Raw genomic sequence first — 20,640 nt, 5'->3', positions numbered from 1 at the left:
ACTTCTCACCAGTGATGTCATCACAACCAGTTACCTTTTCCACTCTTCCACTCTGATACGGCTCAGCTTGACGGCTCAGCTTGACCTCTGACCTATGAAATGAATGATTTCAAAAACAGACACAAGCAAAGGTATTAAATGATATATAAATACTCATCTGCAAAGAAAGGTTCACCTTTCCACGGAAGGGGAATGTGTGTACACATGGGTGTTATTGCATCATACCAACTATAAGCCTATCTTCCCCATCACATCACGTGTGTTGTTGCACCACACCAACTTTAAGCCTATCTTCTCTATCACATCATGGAAGGTGATGTTGATGTTCATTTCTCCTCTCTTTTGCCCCTCCCCTTCTCTCTCTCTCTCACTCTCTCTCTCAGTTCAATTCAAAGTGGTTTCATTGACATGGGAAACATATGTTAACATTGACAAAGCAAGTGAAATAAACAATCACAAACAGTAAACTTTAAACACACAAAAGTTTCAAAAGAGAAAGTCATTTGAAATGTTAATAATTTAACTATATAAAAAAACAAAAAAATAAAAATGAGTGTATCAGTCCTGACCTGTATAGGCTGTCGGTCAATACACTGTAAATGAAATATAAACTAGCTGGCTCCACTAGGGTCCTCTCAGTCAGCTGGCTCCACTAGGGCCCTCTCAGCCAGGTGGCTCCACTAGGCCCTCTCAGCCAGCTGGCTCCACTAGGGTCCTCTCAGCCAGCTGGCTCCACTAGGCCCTCTCAGCCAGGTGGCCCACTAGGGCCCTCTCAGCCAGCTGGCTCCACTAGGGCCCTCTCAGCCAGGTGGCTCCACTAGGGCCCTCTCAGCCAGGTGGCTCCACTAGGCCCTCTCAGCCAGGTGGCTCCACTAGGCCCTCTCAGCCAGCTGGCTCCACTAGGGTCCTCTCAGCCAGGTGGCTCCACTAGGGCCCTCTCAGCCAGTTGGCTCCACTAGGGCACTCTCAGCCAGGTGGCTCCACTAGGCCCTCTCAGCCAGCTGGCTCCACTAGGGCCCTCTCAGCCAGGTGGCTCCACTAGGCCCTCTCAGCCAGCTGGCTCCACTAGGGCCCTCTCAGCCAGGTGGCTCCACTAGGGCCCTCTCAGCCAGGTGGCTCCACTAGGCCCTCTCAGCCAGCTGGCTCCACTAGGCCCTCTCAGCCAGGTGGCTCCACTAGGGCCCTCTCAGCCAGCTGGTGTTTGTAGGAGAGTGTGAGCTGTCTGTGCAAAAAGTAGAAGTACAAATGGCAAGGGAAATGAAATAAACTGATAAATCTAGGCCTAGGTTTTATTTACTGTGGTGTTTGTTCTCCACTGGTTACCCTATTCTTATCACAACAGGTCACACATTTTGCTGCCATGATTGGACGCTGCTGTATTTCACCTAACATATATGGGAGCTTATCAATATTATATTTGTTTTCAAAGTATTTGGGGGTCCTTGTAATCTGAGGGAAATATGTGTCTCTCATATCATCGTTTATTTGGCAGGAGGTTAGGAGGGGCAGCTCAGTTTCCACCTCATTTTGTGGGCAGTGTGGCACATAGCCTGTCTTCTCTTTACCTATGGTGATTTTCGGGATGTGGAAGGCAGACATACAGGCGGATGAAGTAGATTGAGATGCAGCCCATGCAAAAAAAACAAATCTCTATCTTAAACAGACAGATTTTGATGGGGATTTATTGTATTATTTTAATTAGTGCATCAATCGACTCTTAAGGACATCAATGGACATGTACTTACTGTTATCTGAAATGAAATAAACATCATTTTTGTTAAATGACAATTCGTTTGCAGATTCTGTAAAACAAAACAATATATTTTTCCCTTAAATAATGTGCAGCTTTTTTCCAAAGTAAGTACTAAAAAGCCGATTTACCATAATTTGATTGTAGTATAATTTATTTTTAAGTAAATACAAATGTTGTCATATTTAGGTGGTAAAAATGACTGCCATTTAAAGGAGCGGTACACCAACATTGGAAATATATTTAATTGTATCGACAAAAATACATTCATACATTGATCCTGAGAAACAATGACCAAAAATATGGCTGGAGCTTCACTAGGACCCTCTCAGCATTCCGGCTCCACTAGGACCCTCAGCCAACTGGCTCCACTAAGCCCTCTCAGCAAGCCGGCTACACTAGGGCCCTCTCAGCCAACTGGCTCCACTAGGGCCCTCTCAGCCAGCCGTCTCCACTAGGGCCCTTTCAGCCAACTGGCTCCACTAGGGCCTGCTCAGCCAGCCGGCTCCATTAGGGCCCTCTCAGCAAGCCGGCTCCACTAGGGCCCTCTCAGCCAGCTGGTGTGTGTAGGAGAGTATGAGCTGTCTGTGCAAAAAGTAGAAGTACAAATGGCAAAAAGTAATTCATACATTGATCCTGAGATACAATGACCAAAAATATGTCTTATCTGTCTTTATTTACTTACCCCACAGCCAGCATTAGCATCGCTTCAAAAATCATGCCCAAATCCTCAAAGTCACTTCAAACCAAATGTTATAGCAACCCACATACCACAACAAGTTGCACATATAGAATATTGGAGGATATTATAGGAATGATGGTATTTATATAACATTTCCCGTGGAATAACCAACTATTCTTCAAAGAATACCCACCAATACAGCGCTATGTGTACGTTTAGAGGGAAGCTGGTTTCTGCATTACAGTTTCAACAAGTATTCATCCCACTGACAGACTTATGAGCTGTTGTGACTGCAACTAAGCATATATGCAAGGTCATTTTGATTGTGTACACGGTCATACCTAGTTATAACCAGTTATAACCAGGCGAGTACGTAAGGTTCTTCATTTCTGCTGGTGATCTGTTTATCTGGTCTAAATCACTGATACAGGTCCCCCTGGATTCAAATAAATACTTTTTTAGATTTGCCTTAGAATAACTACCTTTCGGAGAATACCCACCAATACAGCTGTCTGTATCTGAGTTCTATATTGCAGTTCTATTAACTATTTATACCGTTGGCAGACTTTTTAATGAAGGTCCTATCAAATTACTATAGGAGGAATCAGATGCTTTTCGTTGGAGTCAGAATGATCCCAAAGGACTTGATTTTGTTAAAAAAATTATGATGATATCAGTTGACTGACAAATACATGAAAAATTGGAAGAATTTAATAAACCACCTTTGGGCTATGATTTATAAAAAATATGGCTCTAGATGCAATTCGTTAACTTCAGTAGTGGTGTGTGGGTAAATTTACTGGGGGGGAAAGCCATAATACAACCAGATCAGTTGTGATCATTTCATTGTCTGGTCTATAAACCTAATGAATGATCCTCTGTGCCCAAATCATGCTTTAGAAGCCTATTTTGAATGCTTTTATTTATTTCTGTATAGACAGGAGTATGCTAATTTGTATTTTATATCTTTCTGGGTAAGTGCCAGGACCATTCACAGTTTAGCTCATTTGGCCTCCCTTTTTATTATCAAGGGAGGCCAAATGTTCGCTGGCTTCCCTTGCATTCAATGCTACAGGGCGGCAGCAGTGTCATATTATTTTGAACTAGACAGCATCAGATAGATCAGTAGTTCCCAAACTCTGGGGCGGCCTCCTAGGGGTGGTGCGAGGGGTCAGGTGGGGGGTCGGTTGGGCGCAGGGGTCATTATGCAATTTGTAATATTATTTGATTTATTTCAGGACCATTCACAGTTTAGCTCAACGCTATTTGGTATTTTAATTACTTTTTTATGATCAAGGGAGGCCAAATGTTAGCATCCTACTCTTTTTAACCAGACAGCATCAGATAGAATGGCCTCCACATACAGAGACAGAGGGGCACCGTTTCACTCGCTCAGATGCTTTCTCCGGTGAGGCACATTCAGCCTCTTGCTAATTGAAGGAAAATTATAAAACACAGAGAGATGAAAGATACATTATTTTATATGTTTTTTCTTGGTCATTTTTTGGGGGGAAGCCTGGCTTCCTTTGGCAACCATGAATACACGCCACTGCGGAGGTTAGGAGATATAATGTAGCAGGTTAGGATAATTAACGTGGGAGGTTAGGATAACTAATGTAGCAGGTTAGGATAAGTAATGTGGGCGGTTAGGATAACTAATGTAGCAGGTTAGGATAATTAATGTGGGAGGTTAGGATAACTAACCTAGCAGGTTAGGATAATTAGTGTAGCAGGTTAGGATAATTAACATAGCCGATTAGGAGAATTAACTTAGCAGGTTAGGAGAATTAACGTGGCAGGATAGGATAATTAACGTGGCAGGTTAGGAGAACTAACGTAGCGGGTTAGGATAATTAACGTAATGTGCGTGTGGTGAGGTTTTGCCATTTCAATCAGGAGAAAAATAGGAGTACTGCTGATCTAGGATCAGGTCCCCATTGTCCATGTAATGTTATTCATTAGGATCTAAAATACTATATAAAAATGAATACAGGCCTAGCTAGATATGAATGGACCCATAACCTTGATAAAGGATTGTTTTCCACCGTAGGCCTGGTTCAGCAGTGTTAGTTCTGTAGTGCAACCCTGGCCCAGACTGGGTAAACATTGCCATCTAGTGGACATTTAACTGTACGACAGGAAGACAAAGGGATCCTATTCACTAGCAGTGTTTCCCAACCAGGGGTACTAGGACTATCCACAGGGGGTACTTAAGAAGTCTCATGAGACCAGAGGGTTACTGGTAAAATGCACATGAGAGGGTCCTCTGGGTAACTGAAAAAGGTTGGGGACCACTGCCCTATACAGAGCAATAGTAATGGAGACTTTTTGTAGGCACAAACTCCACCTCGGTTCATTGGACAAATCCTACGGGGAAATTAATGGAGTTTTTGTCGGGTTGTTGGATAAATTCCGACGATAAGGTCTGTGGTAAACACAGGCTTAGGAGATCTTATAGCCTACGTTTTATTCTATGAGATAATCTTCATCAGCTAACGTCACTTTTTGTGAAATTTGAAGCATATATTTAATCAGAAAAAGCCCATAAAGGCTTCATAATTCATAAAGGTCATGTTACCTGACTGATATTATCTCATAGAACAAAACGTATAAGATCTACTAAGCCTGTGTTCATCTCAGACCTTATTTTCAGCGTTTATCCCAAAACCCTAGTCTTTCCCCATTCATTTAGACTACAAGCTGGCGAGCTCTATACAGTGCACACTACTTTATGGCACCCTTTCACAGTCATGGGGAGAATCTCAATTGCATACTCCTCGCCTCCTTCTCAAAACCCATTGGATGAGAAAGCCAGAGGTCCCGCCCCTCTGACCTTCTCCTCCAATGGGTTTAGAGGAGGTGAAGAGAGAGAACGGGAGGAGTATACAATTGAGATTCTCCCAGAGGGTAACTGCATACATGGAGTGTGTCTGAAAGTGGTTGTTGCTAAATAAGTGGGAGGATCAACAGAAGTGGGTGTATGGAAACACATCAGCTAATTGGGCAGATTGGTTGCCACTCAAGACCATTTTTTGTGTGGCTGCTTGCTGCTTCCTTGTAGCAATTTAGCTAAACCTAACCCTAACTCTTTTCTAATCTTAACCTCATTATCCTGATCTGCTAGGTTACTCCTACACCCTGCCACGTTAATTATCCTAACCTGCCACGTTAATTACCCTAACCTGCCACGTTAATTATCCTAACCATCTAAGTTAGTTCTCCTAACCTGCCACGTTAATTATCCCAACCTGACATGTTAATTATCCTAACCTGACACATTAATTATCCTAACATGTTAATTATCCTAACCTGCCACGTTAATTATCCCAACCTGACACGTTACTTACATTTACATTTTAGTCATTTAGCAGACGCTCTTATCCAGAGCGACTTACGGTTAAGTGCCTTGCTCAAGGGCACATCGACAGATTTTTCACCTAGTCGGCTCGGGGATTAGAACCAGCGACCTTTCGGTTACTGGCACAACGCTCTTACCCACTAAGCTACCTAACCTGATATGTTAATTATCCTAACCTGCCACGTTAATTATCCTAACCAGCTAAGTTAGTTCTCCTAACCTGCCACGTTAATTATCCTAACCTGACATGTTAATTATCCTAACCTGACACCTTAATTATCCTAACCTGCCACGTTATTTATCCTAACCTGACACGTTAATTATCCTAACCTCCCACCTTAATTCTCCTAACCTGCCTAACCCGCTTAACTAAAATGCAACAAGGAAGCAGCAAGCAGCCACGCAAAACGGTTTTGAGTGGCAACCAATCTGCCCAAATAGCTGTTATGTTTCCATACACCCACTTCTGTTGATCCTCCCACTTATTTAGCAACACCCACCTTCAGATATCCACACTTGTTTTTCCCTCTCCACTAATGAGGAGATTCTCAATTGCATAATCCTTGCGTCCTCACTCCTCTCTCCTTGACTCCTTCTCAAAACCCATTAGATGAGAAAGCCGGAGGGTTTCCCCTCTGACCTTCTCCTCCAATGGGTTTTGAGAAGGAGGCGAGGAGAGAGGAGAGAGGAGCCCAGGAGTCCCCACCTCATTTTCAAACGCTGTTGAAAACACTGACGCCAAACACGGAAAGAATGGATCCAACTTCCTCCGCGCTCACGCATTATTATAATTCATATGCATTAGCCTGTTTCTGTTAGATGATACATCATGACAAAATAGAGAATATTACTGTCCTGCTAATGTTCCTGGACCTTCTAGGTTAAACTGCCGAGTAAAAACCCATAACTGATCCAAATCAGACAGGCTAGGTGCAGTTATTTTGAAATTAATATGTATTCAAAACGCCTGGCTTTTGAACGGTTATTAAAATGACCTGGGCTATTCACTGCAGTTTACAGCCTAGACTAGAGTTGTGTACTCACTTGAAAACAATAATAACATTATTCATTACATTGTGTTGATGTAGCTTAGGTAGAATACGTTTCTTGTCCCTAACCTTCTAGTCAATCTTTGTTTCATTTCAACAATTTACTATCTGTGATGTGCTAGATGTCTTGCTTAAGATTTATGTTTTTTTAAAATCCACTGGGGCTGATATGCTTGATCCATTTCTACTGCAGCTCTCTGCCCCCCTGGTTGCTGAATCATCAACCCGTAACCTGACAGTTATATCTGGTACTATCTCCAAGGTTTGGAAGGCGGCCCATGTACTCCCCCTTCACACAGGTGGTGACCCCTTGTGACCTAAATAATTATCGCCCTATTTATAAACTTTTTTGCCTAGCTAAAATATTAGAATCCTTAATTAATTATCAGCTAAGATGTATTCTAAATGTACATCAGTGGGGTTTTAGACCAGGTCATAGCACTATCTCTGCTGCATCTCTAGTTATAAATGATTTGGTTCACTGTAAGGATAGAAGGCAACATTGTGCTGCCCTCTTCATTGACCTGTCAAAGGCTGTTGATCACTCACTGCTAATTCAGAGGCTTGGCTCAATTGGCCTAGACCAGGCTGCATGTAACTGGTAAAAAAATGACTTGACAGATAGAACTCAACGTGTATCTACTGATGGTGTTAAATCAGGCGACAGTGTGCTTTAGGACCATGCGGAGGGTTCTGAGCAGTCGGGTAGGCTGTTTGGAGTGTTTATCCAACTGGATAAAAACAAAAATGAATATAAATAAAGTTATGTCTCCCCCACTTCTAAAACCAAAGTTGCACCTATGCTGTTTACATTAACAATATTGACTTGTCTATAAAAAACTGTAACCTCCACTTGTATACAGTTGATAGTTGTTGTGTATGCTATTTCCCCCACGGTTGACCAGGCTCTATCTGAACTACAGTCTGCCTTCATGGAATTACAGAAAAACTTTATTGACCTGAAATGAGCATTGAATGCAGGGAAAACTCAGTATATGTTGTTCTCTAGTGCACATCAAAATAACTGATTTAATGTACTTTGAATGGTGTCCATATTGATTGTGTCCCTGCTTATAAATATCTGGGAATCTGGATAGATGAAAAGCTGTCTTTTTAAAAAGCATATTGATGAGTTAGTTAAGAAGCTGAGAATAGAAATGGGCTTCTTCTATAGAAACAGGTCCTGCCTCTCGCTAAACAGTAGAAAGCAGATTATTCAGTCAACGTTCCTATCGGTCCTAGACTATGGTGACATCATTTACATTTACATTTACGTCATTTAGCAGACGCTCTTATCGATTTACAAATTGGTGCATTCACCTTATAGCCAGTGGAACAACCACTTTACAATATGTTTTATTTAATTTTTTTGGGGGTGGGGTAAGGGGGCGTAGAAGGATTACTTTATCCTATCCCAGGTATTCCTTAAAGAGGTGGGGTTTCAAGTGTCTCTGGAAGGTGGTGAGTGACTCCGCTGTGCTAGCGTCGTGAGGGAGCTTGTTCCACCATTGGGGTGCCAGAGCAACGAACAGTTTTGACTGGGCTGAGCGGGAACTGTGCTTCCGCAGAGGAAGGGGGGCCAGCAGGCCAGATGTGGATGAACGCAATGCCCTCGTTTGGGTGTAGGGACTGATCAGAGCCTGAAGGTACGGAGGTGCCGTTCCCCTCACAGCTCCGTAGGCAAGCACCATGGTCTTGTAGCAGATGCGAGCTTCAACTGGAAGCCAGTGGAGTGTGCGGAGGAGCGGGGTGACGTGAGAGAACTTGGGAAGGTGAACAGAGGGGAGAGGTGCGCTTGTGAAGTTGGAAAACATTTTGTGTACGTTTTTTTCCCCGAATTGGTTTTAAATGCACTCTACTTTACTTACCTTAACAAAATAAGATGTATAGTTGAATATTTTAGAAATGAGTCGTCTCAATTCGCTTGCTGCTTGGCTGTATTGACGAAGGTTCCAGTGCCACTGGCAGTGGCTTCGGGAGCTGCTTGGGTTCGTCGGATCGGGAGCTGGAGAGGACAGTTTAGTCTGAGGTCATTTAAGGGCTTCGGGGACACTGGACATCGTTTTCGGAAGCATGCAGGGCACTTTCTGCCTATTGGATTATAAATAGTCAACTGTTGGTTTCAAGGGCTTTCTACCGTGATAACTGTGGGGTTAGACTGTTTGTTTTTTATAGCTCCAACGGCGCCAACGAACATTTTCAGTTTATCACCCGGGTTTAGGTTATCTTAAAATATTATTGTATTGTGTGTATTGCCAATTGATTGCAAGTGGATCATTCATTATTCATTCTTTTTATATACACATTCTATCTGCAGGTAAGAACCCTGGTCTCTTTGGTTTTTCTTTAGCGAGTTTAGTCATACCAGGTTTATTATGTACTGAGTGGACCTTTTCACCATACTTTTACTCTATGGATTTATCTGAGCCTGTGGTGATAGGGTTACGTCAACATTATAAATATGGTGGAAACTCCCACTAGTCCATGCCTCCACCAATCCAATGCTTTTAGATTATGGGAAGTAGTGAACAAGTGCACACTTCAGGAGAAAGGAGATATTATTGGGACACACTCAGATGCTCTGTTAATCAACCACATTGGTCTACCACAAGGCTTCCTTGGTTCAAACTGTCAGATTATTGTTATAATGTTGTTTGTAGTATAGAGATAATTATGTTATTGATTATCAATGTTATGATATTGATTATGATGTAGAGTATTGTTATGATGTTGTTGGTAGTATATAGATAATTATGTTATTGATTACAAAAATGCGAGGGGTGTATTCAGTTTTGTGAGATACTGTATGTTAGAGCAGGAGTAGGGGGGGTAGAAGTTAGAGGTCTGTTACCTGAGTCAAGATCAACAGGAGGGAGGGAGAGGGAGAGGGAGAGGGAGAGGGAGAGGGAGAGGGAGAGAGAGAGAGAGAGAGAGAGGTTAAATTAACATCAACAGACTAACATGCAGTCAACTGAATATCTTTTCATCACTGACTTCTAACCAGTGATGTCATCACAACCAGTAACCTTTTCCACTCTTCCACTTTTGGTCCGGCTCAGCTTGACCTCTGACCTCTGAAATGAATGATTTAAAAAACAGACAAAGCAAAGGTATTAAATTAGATATAAACTCATCTGCAAAGAGAGTTACACATTTCCATGGAAAGGGAATGTACACTAAATGACCAAAAGTATGTGGACACCTGCTTGTCAAACATCTCATTCCAAAGTCATGACCATTAGTATGAAGTTGGTCCCCCTTTGCTGCTATGACAGCCTCCACTGTTCAGAGAAGGCTTTCCACTAGATGTTGGAACATTGCTGCGGGGACCTGCTTCCATTCAGCCACAAGAGCATTAGTGAGGTAATGTTAAATATACATTGCTGCGTGGATTTTTTCCCTTTGGACTGCCAGATGGTGAAGCGTGATTCATCACTCCATAGAACACGTTTTCAATGCTCCAGAGTCCAATGGCGGCGGGCTTTACATCACTCCAGCCGATGCTTGGCATTGCTCATGGTGATCTTAGGCTTTTGTTCGGTTGCTCAACCATGGAAACCCATTTCATGAAGCTCCCAACTAACAGTTCTTGTGCTGACGTTGCTTCCAGAGGCAGTTTGGAACTCGTAGTGAGTGTTGCAACCGAGGACAGACGGTTTTTACACGCTACCCTCTTCAGCACTCGGCGGTCCCGTTCTGTGAGCTTGTGTGGCCTACCACTTCACGCTGAGCCGTTGTTGCTCCTAGACGTTTCCCTTCACAATAACAGAACTTACAGTTGACCGAGGCAGCTCCAGCAGGGCAGACATTTTACTAAATTACTTGTTGGAAAGGTGGCATCCTGTGAAGGTGCCACATTGAAAGTCAATGAGGTCTTCTGTATGGGCCATTCTACTGCCAATGTTTGTCTATGGAGATTGCATGGCTGTGTGCTCGATTTTATACACCTGTCAGGAAGGGGTGTGGCTGGAATAGAATCCACTAATTTGAAGGGGTGTCCACATACTTTTGTATCTATAGTGTGTGTACACACGTGTGTTGTTGCATCATACCATCGATAAGCCTATCTTCCCCATCACATCATGAAAGGTCATGTTGATGTTCATTTAACCTCTGCTCTCTCTCTCTCTCTCTCTCTCTCTCTCTCTCTCTCTCTCTCTCTCTCTCTCTCTCTCTCTCTCTCTCTCTCTCTCTCTCTCTTTCTCCTCAGATATCCAGGCTCAAAGCATCAGTCCACCAGGTAGGTAGAGTATAAATCTACAGTGATTATAGCAGTTCAATATTAGTCTACTTTATTATCCCACATGGAGAAATTCATGTGTCCATACACACCATTCTAAAACCCAATATCAAGTACTGTTTTATGGAACTACTAATACTTGTCAACCACAAAGCATTACTGCTGTTAGAATAACAGAAGCCCTGTCATAATCTGTCCTCACCACTGTGTTTTCCTCTCTGCTGTTTACAGCTGAACACTCAGTCAGACTGGTGAATGGGACCACTTCCTGTTCTGGGACAGTGGAAGTCTTCTACAGAGGAGAGTGGTTACGTCTATGTTATACATGGTATTGGAGCATGATAGAGGCTAAGGTTGTGTGTAGAGAGCTGGGCTGTGGGAATGTTGTAGCTGAATCTGCAGGACCTCTGGTTGAAGATGGAAGAGGAGGAGTCTCACTATGGAGAATATGCAGTGGAAATGAGTCTACTATTACAGAGTGTGGAGTAGGACCTACTGTCTGTAATGGTGGATATTCTCTTCATGTGATCTGTTCAGGTAAGACACTGGTAATATTGAGAGATTTAATTTGTACATTATACAAGATTAGCATATATCATGTTTTATGTGTTTTTCATTTAAAGAGGGAGAGATGTTAGATGTATTTAAACATATTTGTGTTTGTCATATTGGTTTATGGGAGATGTGCATGGGCAGATCATTGTAGTTCAGATGTTACTGAAGTGAAGCTGCCTGATGGATGTCCAGCTGTTTATTTTCTATAAAGTGAAGTGAACTTATTCCTGTCTCCTGCCTGCATTATTCCCAACCCTGTCCTGAGTGACTATTATAAATATAATATGCCATTTAGCAGACTCAGCGACTTACCCCCATTTTTTGTGTGGTGTGGGGGTTGCGGGATCGAACCCACTACCTACTAACAAGCGCCGTGCTCTACCAGTATCAAACATAGCAAACTACAATCTTTTATCCAACATATTTGTGTTTAGTCCTTGACAGTGTCATCAACAAAACTGATTGAATGTTCCACCAACTCTTTTTCTCCAGAGTCTGTGCAGCTTGTGGATGGAGCTGGTCTCTGCTCTGGGAGACTGGAGGTGAAGTCCAATCAGTCCAATCAGTCCTGGGCCTCAGTGTGTGAAGCTGACTTTGACCAGCAGGATGCAGAGGTAGTCTGTGGGGAGCTTGGCTGTGGGGCTCCTGCAGCTCTACAGGGGGGGCTCTATGGAGAAGGTGAGGGTCAGACCTGGGATAAAGAGTTCCAGTGTAAAGGCAATGAGTCCCTTCTCCTGGACTGTGACACCTCAGACAGAAAAAACAACACCTGCCTACCTGGTAATGCAGTTGGACTCACCTGCTCAGGTAAGAAACAGTTTGTCACTCAATCAACATTGTTTCTCCCATGGAGTGAAGAATATGAGAGGCAATATAGGTGTGTTTTAGTGAGAAAATAGTAAGATTACTGTCTCTCTCTCTTCTTTTCTCAGAGCCTGATGATGTGAGGCTGGTAGGAGGAGGCAGTCGCTGTGCTGGTGGAGTGGAGCGGTACAACCAGGGAAAGTGGAGGACTGTGGGAACTTTAGACTGGAACAAGAAGGAGGCCAAGGCTGTAGCTGCAGTAGTGTGTAGACAGCTGGGTTGTGGCTCCACTGTTTCAGTTCTACCTGGAAACACCACTAGAGGGTTTATAGTTCACTGTTCTGGGTCTGAGCCTTCACTGAGGGAGTGTGGGAGAATTTATAATCTCCTTCCTGGACTCACAATGATCTGCTCAGGTAATAACAAGATACACTATGTGGCCAAATGTATGTGGACATTAGTGGATTAGGCTGTTTCAGCCATACCTGTTGCTGACAGGTGTATAAATCGAGCACACAGCCATACAGTCCATAGACCACCATTGGTAGTAGAATGGCCGAAGAGCTCAGTGACTTTCAACGTGGCACGTCTAGGAGCAACAGCGGCTCAGCCGTGAAGTGGTAGGCCACACAAGCTCACAGAACGGACCGCTGAAGCGAGGAAGCGTCAAAATTATCCTCGGTTGCAACACTCACTACCGAGTTCCACATTCTTTTGGCCATGTATTAAATCTCCTTCCTAGACTCACAGTGATCTACTCAGGAAATATCAAGATACTATAATTATATTCAACTGATTTCCTTCATTCATACAACTTCCTCTTCCCCTCTCACAATGACTGTTTAGCTTGTCAGTCTGCTTTGCAAAATACATCACTCAGTCAAGTAGGAATCAAATACAACTTAAATATCCCAGAATGCTTTTGTATTTGAACGTTATCTCAGTGAACGTCTCTACTCACTGCCACTGTCACATGTCATGTTATTGTCATATCTAAATGAGGAAAGTAGTTGAGGAGCTACGTTTTCTTTTTCTCTCCTCTTGTTCCAGATGTCCTGCTTCAGCCTGATATCAACATATGTTGTCTCAGTGACTGTAGGCCCACTACTCATGTTGCCCTGTGAGGGAGGGTGGCTAGCACTGTTACATGCTGATGTTATTGTCATATCTATAGGAAACTAGTTGAAGAGGTTTTTCTTGTTCTCTTTTATTGTTACAGATCTCCTGGTCCAGCCTGATATCTTCCTGACTGACTCAATGGGAGGGGTCTCCAGGGGCCACCAGGGGCCCGAGATGTTATGGGGCCACAGCTTCACCATCACCTGCTCCACTCAGCCACAGTACCCAGGAGGCTCCTTCCTCCTCACGTTCACCGGCTCCAAGATAAGCCAGACCCAGCCAGCTGTCAATCACTCTGCTGCCTTCCTCTTCCCTGCTGCAGATGACTCCCACCAAGGGAACTACAGCTGTGTTTATGACAATTATGTTTTCTCTCATAACTTCTTCTCTGAGAGTGAGCTCCTCTCCCTCACCGTCACAGGTAACTGAACATGAACCAGACTTATAACTTTGTCATTGACAGATTTCCCACAGATCTTTATGATGATGACCAGTCCCCTCATAATAATAAATAATAATATGCCATTTAGCAGACGCTTTTATCCAAAGCGACTTACAGTCATGCGTGCATACATTTTTTTTTTTGTGTATGGGTGGTCCCGGGGATCGAACCCACTACATTAGCGTTACAAGCGCCGTGCTCTACCAGCTGAGCTACAGAGGACCACATTCTTTTGGCCATGTATTAAATCTCCTTCCTGGACTCAGAGATCTGCTCAGGAAATATCAAGATATTATAATTATATTCAATTGATTTCCTTCATTCATACAACTTCCTCTGCACCTCTCACGATGACTATTTAGCTTGTAAATCTGCATTGCAAAATAGATCACTCAGTCAAGTAGGAATCAAATACAACTTAAATATCCCAGAATGCTTTTGTATTTGAGTGTTATCTCAGTGAACGTCTCTACTCACTGCCACTGTCACATGTCATGTTATTGTCATATCTAAATGAGGAAAGTAGTTGAGGAGCTACGTTTTCTTTTTCTCTCCTCTTGTTCCAGATGTCCTGCTTCAGCCTGATATCAACATATGTTGTCCCAGTGACTGTAGGCCCACTACTCATGTTGCCCTGTGAGGGAGGGTGGCTAGCACTGTTACATGCTGATGTTATTGTCATATCTATAGGAAACTAGTTGAAGAGGTTTTTCTTGTTCTCTTTTATTGTTACAGATCTCCTGGTCCAGCCTGATATCTTCCTGACTGACTCAATGGGAGGGGTCTCCAGGGGCCACCAGGGGCCTGAAGTGTTTAGGGGCTACAACTTCACCATCACCTGCTCCACTCAGCCACAGTACCCAGGAGGCTCCTTCCTCCTCACGTTCACCGGCTCCAACAGAACCCAGACCCAGCCAGCTGTCAATCACTCTGCTGCCTTCCTCTTCCCTGCTGCAGATGACTCCCACCAAGGGAACTACAGCTGTGTTTATGACAATTATGTTTTCTCTCATAACTTCTCTTCTGAGAGTGAGCTCTTCTCCCTCACCGTCACAGGTAACTGAACATGAACCAGACTTCTAACTTTGTCATTGACAGATTTCCCACAGATCTATGTGATGATGATCAGTCCCCTCATCAAAGGTGTTTCTGTTTGCAGCCTCTCCTCTACCAGCCTTCATCATCAGACACGTTGTAGTGCTGCTGATCCTACTGACAGCCATCACCACCTTCTACCTGTACTACAAGGTAAAGACATTTACTCAGACGTTACAAGTCATTTAAATGTTTGTGTCTATGAGCAGGGTTCAGATTCTACATTGGTCTATATCTGTGTTTAAGGTGTGTGATTAACCAGATGAGAATGAGACGCGCGCACGCAGAGAACGAGACACAGAGACACACACACAGAGAGAACGAGAGACCGGGATTTTAATAATAGCTGAAAAGTTCAGAATTAGTTTATCTTTCTAGAATCTTGGAAGACATCTAAAAAGAGTGACAGCAACCACCATGATTCCTTTTAGTTTGTTTTTTTGCAACCATGGTAACATGGGGTTTTGGTAACATGGGGTTTTGGTAACATGGGGTTTTGGGTAACATGGGGTTTTGGTAACATGGGGTTTTGGTAACATGGGGTTTTGGGTAACATGGGGTTTTGATTATTTTTAGAGAGTAGCTCAATTACGTCTGTTTTGTGTTCCAGAATGTATTGCTGCTTTTAGCTTTTGTCTTTATGTCTTCATCTTATTTAGTGTTTCTCTTAGATTCTTTATCTTGAAGTGTTTCCATTATTAGTCCATGACTGACTCACTCACTCACTCTTGGTGCTGTGTCTCCCTAGACCACCAGGAGGCAGAAGAGAGTGAACAGGGTGAGCAGCATGGATCTTTATGTTGATGCCAATGCCATGGAGATGGTCTCTCTGAGCTCCAGAGCTGAAGCTGGACCGGGAGAGGAGAGAGCAGCCCAGGGGACTGAGTAGGAGTAGAATGATGCTGACCCTACATGCTGATCTTAGGTCAGTTTTGTGTTTTAAATCTATGGTCAGCAGTGGACTGGTGTTTAAAATGTGGTGACAAACCTTAAGTGGTTCTAATTTTAATAACACAAGTTAAGAATTAGTTTCTCTTTTTATAACTTTGGAAGAAATCTAAAAGGAGTGATTGTAACCACCATTATACATTTTTGTTTGTTTTGTACCACCATGGTAACATGGGGTTTTGGGTAACATGGGGTTTTGGTACCGTGGGGGTTTTGGGTACCGTGGGGTTTTGGTAACATGGGGTTTTGGGTAAATGGGGTTTTGGGTAACATGGGGTTTTGGGTAAATGGGGTTTTGGGTAACATGGGGTTTTGGTAACATGGGGTTTTGGTAACATGGGGTTTTGGTAACATGGGGTTTTGGGTAGCGTGGGGTTTTGGTAACATGGGGTTTTGGTAACATGGGGTTTTGGTAACATGGGGTTTTGGTAACATGGGGTTTTGGTAACATGGGGTTTTGGGTAACATGGGGTTTTGGGTAACATGGGGTTTTGGGTATCATGGGGTTTTGGTAACATGGGGTTTTGGTAACATGGGGTTTTGGGTAGCGTGGGGTTTTGGGTACCGTGGGGTTTTGGGTAACATGGGGTTTTGGGTAAATGGGGTTTTGGGTAACATGGGGTTTTGGTAACATGGGGTTTTGGGTATCATGGGGTTTTGGGTAACATGGGGTTTTAATTATTTTTAGAGAGTAGCTCAATTAGGTCTGTTTTGTGTTCCAGAATGCATTGCTGCTTTTAGCTTTTGTCCTTATGTCTTTATCTTATTTAGTGTTTCTCTTAGATTCTTTATCTTGAAGTGTTTCCATTATTAGTCCATGTATTATTATAATCATCTGTTCATTCTTTGTATTTTGAAACATCTGAATAAAGGGGTCATTTTAGTTTGTTGTTGGGGTTTGTTTTGTTGCTGTTGTTTACCTCTCATGATGTTGTTGATCATACATTTTATGATATTGACTGATGTAGATTATTATTATGTTGTTAGTAGTATAGAGATAATGATGTTATTCATTATAAATATTATGGTATTGATCATTATGTAGATTATTGTTATGATGTTAGTAGTATATAGAGATAATGATGTTATTCTCTTATGATCTGTGGGTTACAGAGAAAGTATAGTACTTAGTTCAGGTCTGATATACATTAAATTGTGAATATGCTGTGTGCAAATCAATCAATTAATCAAATTAAAGTAAATAAATATGGTAATATATATCAATGATCTCAAAGGTATTGTTGAGAAGTGTTTCATATTTGTGATGTGAGTGCAGATTATGTTGATGTTATGTTATTTACCCTTTACAGATAAAGACCTGTTGCTCTCTAAACTGCCATGTAATCACTGAATGCTTTTAATAAACTCACAGGCTGTCAGTCTTGTGTGATTTCTCTCTTGGAAAGACTACAACATACAGTATGAATTAACTGAGATCAGTCTTGTGTGATTTCCAACCAAGTTTTTCACACATATGATAATGATAGTAGATAGCTGGATGGAAGCAGTGTAGAAAAAGTATCCAACTGTCATACTTGAGTAAAAGAAAAGACACCTTAACAGAAAATGACTCAAGTAAAAGTGAAAGTCACCCAGTAAAACATTTGGTTTTAAATATACTTAATGATCAAAGAATTGTTTTTATATAATTTATTTCAAATTCCGTATATTAAGCAAACCAGGCAGGCAGCACGTTTTTGGGGGAAGTGTGTTCCACTACTAACAGAGGAACAGGGGGAAGTGTGTTCCACTACTAACAGAGGAACAGGGGGAAGTGTTCCACTACTAACAGAGGAACAGGGGGAAGTGTGTTCCACTACTAACAGAGGAACAGGGGGAAGTGTGTTCCACTACTAACAGAGGAACAGGGGGAAGTGTTCCACTACTAACAGAGGAACAGGGGGAAGTGTGTTCCACTACTAACAGAGGAACAGGGGGGAAGTGTGTTCCACTACTAACAGAGGAACAGGGGGAAGTGTTCCACTACTAATAGAGGAACAGGAAGAAGTGTGTGTGTGTGTGTGTTTGTGTGCATGTGTACCAGCTCTGTCTCGCTCAAATGCCCATTCCAGCAGACTGTGCTCTCTCTCACTCTCTCTCTCTCTCTCCTCTGCCCTCCCTCCCAACCCACTCCTCTCTCTCCTCCCTCTCTCTGTGCTCCTCTCTCTCTCTACTCCTCACTCTCTCTCTCTCTCTCTCTCTCTCTCTCTCTCTCTCTCTCTCAATTTCAATTTCAATTTAAGGGCTTTATTGGCATGGGAAACGTATGTTAACATTGCCAAAGCAAGTGAAGTAGATAGTAAACAAAAGTGAAATAAACAATAAATATTAACAGTAAACATTACACTAAGAAGTTCCAAAAGAATAAAGACATTTCAAATGTCATATTATGTATATATACAGTGTTGTAACAATGTGCAAATAGTTAAAGTACAAATGGGAAAATAAATAAACATAATATGGGTTGTATTTACAATGGTGTTTGTTCTTCACTGGTTGACCTTTTCTTGTGGCAAATCTTGCAGCTGTGATGGCACACTGTGGTTTTCACTCTCTCTCTCTCTCTCTCTCTCTCTCTCTCTCTCTCTCTCTCTCTCTCGCTCTCTCGCTCTCTCGCTCTCTCTCACACACACACACACACATACACATACACAAACTCCTTCTCTGGCTTTGGTTGATGACAGAGAAAGGGAGAGGTGCATAGCTACACTCCAATTCTGTAAGTGTGTGTGTGTGTGTGTTCAGAACTCCGGTGGTATTCTAGACATTATCTTGCTAGGGAGTGTCCACTCCAGTACATGTGTAGTATAAGGATGTGTGTTGAGGCCTAAAGGGACCCTGTGATTAACTCACACACTGCAACAAGACGGCTGTAGGAGCTTTTGGTTTATTGAAGAACAACCGTTGTCTCCATTGAGCACAAAGTTGTGGTCCAGGTAGTTGTTTTATGATTGACTGAAAGAGGGGGACTTTCAGAGTGAGACTGATGTCTGTTGGTTGGATAGTAGTTAATTAAATGTCAGGTTGGTTGGATAGTAGTTAATTAAATGTCAGGTTGGTTGTCTATTGGTTATTTATTGGTTGGTCGAACATTGGTTGGTTGGTTGAATGTTGGGCCTAGTTGTTTAGTCATTGGCTTGTTGGCTGAATGTCAGGTTGGTTGAACGTAGATCCTTGTTGATAGGCTGTTAGTTTTCATTAGGTTGTATTTTGGTTGTTTTTTTGGTTAGACTGGTTCCTAGGAGGAGGAAGAGGAAGAGGAGGCTGAGCTGTGACAGTATGACATCATTCTCCCCTTACCTGCTGAGAGAGAGAGAGAGAGAGAGAGAGAGAGAGAGAGAGAGAGAGAGAGAGAGAGAGAGAGAGAGAGAGAGAGAGAGAGAGAGAGAGAGAGAGAGAGAGAGAGAGAGATACATGAGAGACTTACTGTATGCACCATATTTATGGGAATAGGCTGCCATTTGGTACAGTACATCACCAGGGAGTAGCTACCTCTGGGACCGAACGTCTTCATGTAACAGTTAGTGCAGTAGGGCTTCTCATCATGCTGAACCACAATGCACAGAAAACATCTTAGTTCATTAGATACATAGATATACACAGATAGAAAGATAGATAGATAGATAGATAGATAGATAGATAGATAGATAGATAGATAGATAGATAGATAGATAGATAGATAGATAGATAGATATAATTATACTATCTTTCCACCTCTCTCCCTGACTCCCCCCTCCATCTCTCTCCCCTCCCCCTTCTCTCCCTGACTTACTCTCTCTCCCCCTTCACTTCCTCCTCTCCCTCCTACATCTCCCCCTCCACGTTATACCTCCCTCCCTCCCTCCCTCCCTCCCTCCCCCCCCTGTCTTTGTACCTCAGCATGTTGTCCTGGGGTCAGCTGTCTATGACACTGTTGATACTACCTTTCCCCCTCTCCTCCCCTCCCTCACCCCTCTCTCTCTCTCTCTCTCTCCATACCTCTGCATGTTGTCCTGGGGTCAACTGTCTCTGACACTGTTGACACTTCAGACACAGAGGGTGGTAGTCACGCCCCAACGACCTCTTCTTCTCACCTGGACCAATGGGGTTCAAGGATACCAAGGGTTAGAGGTTAAATGTCTGTCATGGACCAATGGGGTTCAAGGAAACCAAGGGTTAGAGGTCAAATGTCTGTCATGAACCAATGGGGTTAGAGGATAGCAGGGGTTAGAGGTCAAATGGTGTCTGCCATTCAGAGAGAGATCTGCACTGTGACTGGATAGTTACCTGTTAGGTTCCTGTTAGAGTTGCTAAGCTAGCGGTAATTTACCAAAGTTACTGGAATGTTCTATGGTAACTTTGGAAATTTTAACCTGAGTAACTGTTTTAAAGTATTCCTATATAGTGTGTCTGTGTCCATATTGTCCATGCGTTTTCAAAAGAAAATAGCCTAATTAATGAAAAAAGCATCTAATCAACAATGGCATTATTTTAAATTAATTCTGCAACTCTGACAACTATTTACTTTTTTCCCAACTGCCACCAGTTTGGCGCCAACACATTTACAACAAAGACATATTGACAGTCAAAAAAATACAAGTGTGTAAAAATATATATAT

General features: G+C 42.7%; 1 protein-coding gene and 1 long non-coding RNA gene across 2 annotated transcripts; one reads left to right on the top strand and one right to left on the bottom strand.

Annotated features, from left to right (window-relative positions):
- The first annotated feature begins 11,496 nt into the window (after nt 1–11,496).
- Nucleotides 11,497–16,142, top strand: LOC121564137 (deleted in malignant brain tumors 1 protein-like). Its single transcript, XM_045218534.1, has 7 exons — nt 11,497–11,557; nt 12,127–12,441; nt 12,567–12,806; nt 13,658–13,978; nt 14,735–15,055; nt 15,159–15,247; nt 15,843–16,142. The coding sequence occupies exons 1-7, from the start codon at nt 11,497–11,499 to the stop codon at nt 15,981–15,983; spliced, it is 1,488 nt and encodes a 495-aa protein (XP_045074469.1). The 3' UTR covers nt 15,984–16,142.
- A 3,125-nt stretch (nt 16,143–19,267) lies between these two features.
- LOC123487310 lies at nt 19,268–20,128 on the bottom strand. Its single transcript, XR_006659723.1, has 3 exons — nt 20,021–20,128; nt 19,535–19,589; nt 19,268–19,345 (listed from the first exon to the last, which is right to left on the bottom strand). It is a non-coding gene; the product is annotated as an uncharacterized LOC123487310 (long non-coding RNA).
- Between the last annotated feature and the right edge of the window lie 512 nt (nt 20,129–20,640).

The sequence above is a fragment of the Coregonus clupeaformis genome, unplaced genomic scaffold (assembly GCF_020615455.1).
Source record: "Coregonus clupeaformis isolate EN_2021a unplaced genomic scaffold, ASM2061545v1 scaf1635, whole genome shotgun sequence".
NCBI classification, from domain to species: Eukaryota; Metazoa; Chordata; class Actinopteri; order Salmoniformes; family Salmonidae; genus Coregonus; species Coregonus clupeaformis.
Note: the sequence above shows the minus strand (reverse complement) of the source record. Positions and strands in the feature narration are given on the sequence as shown.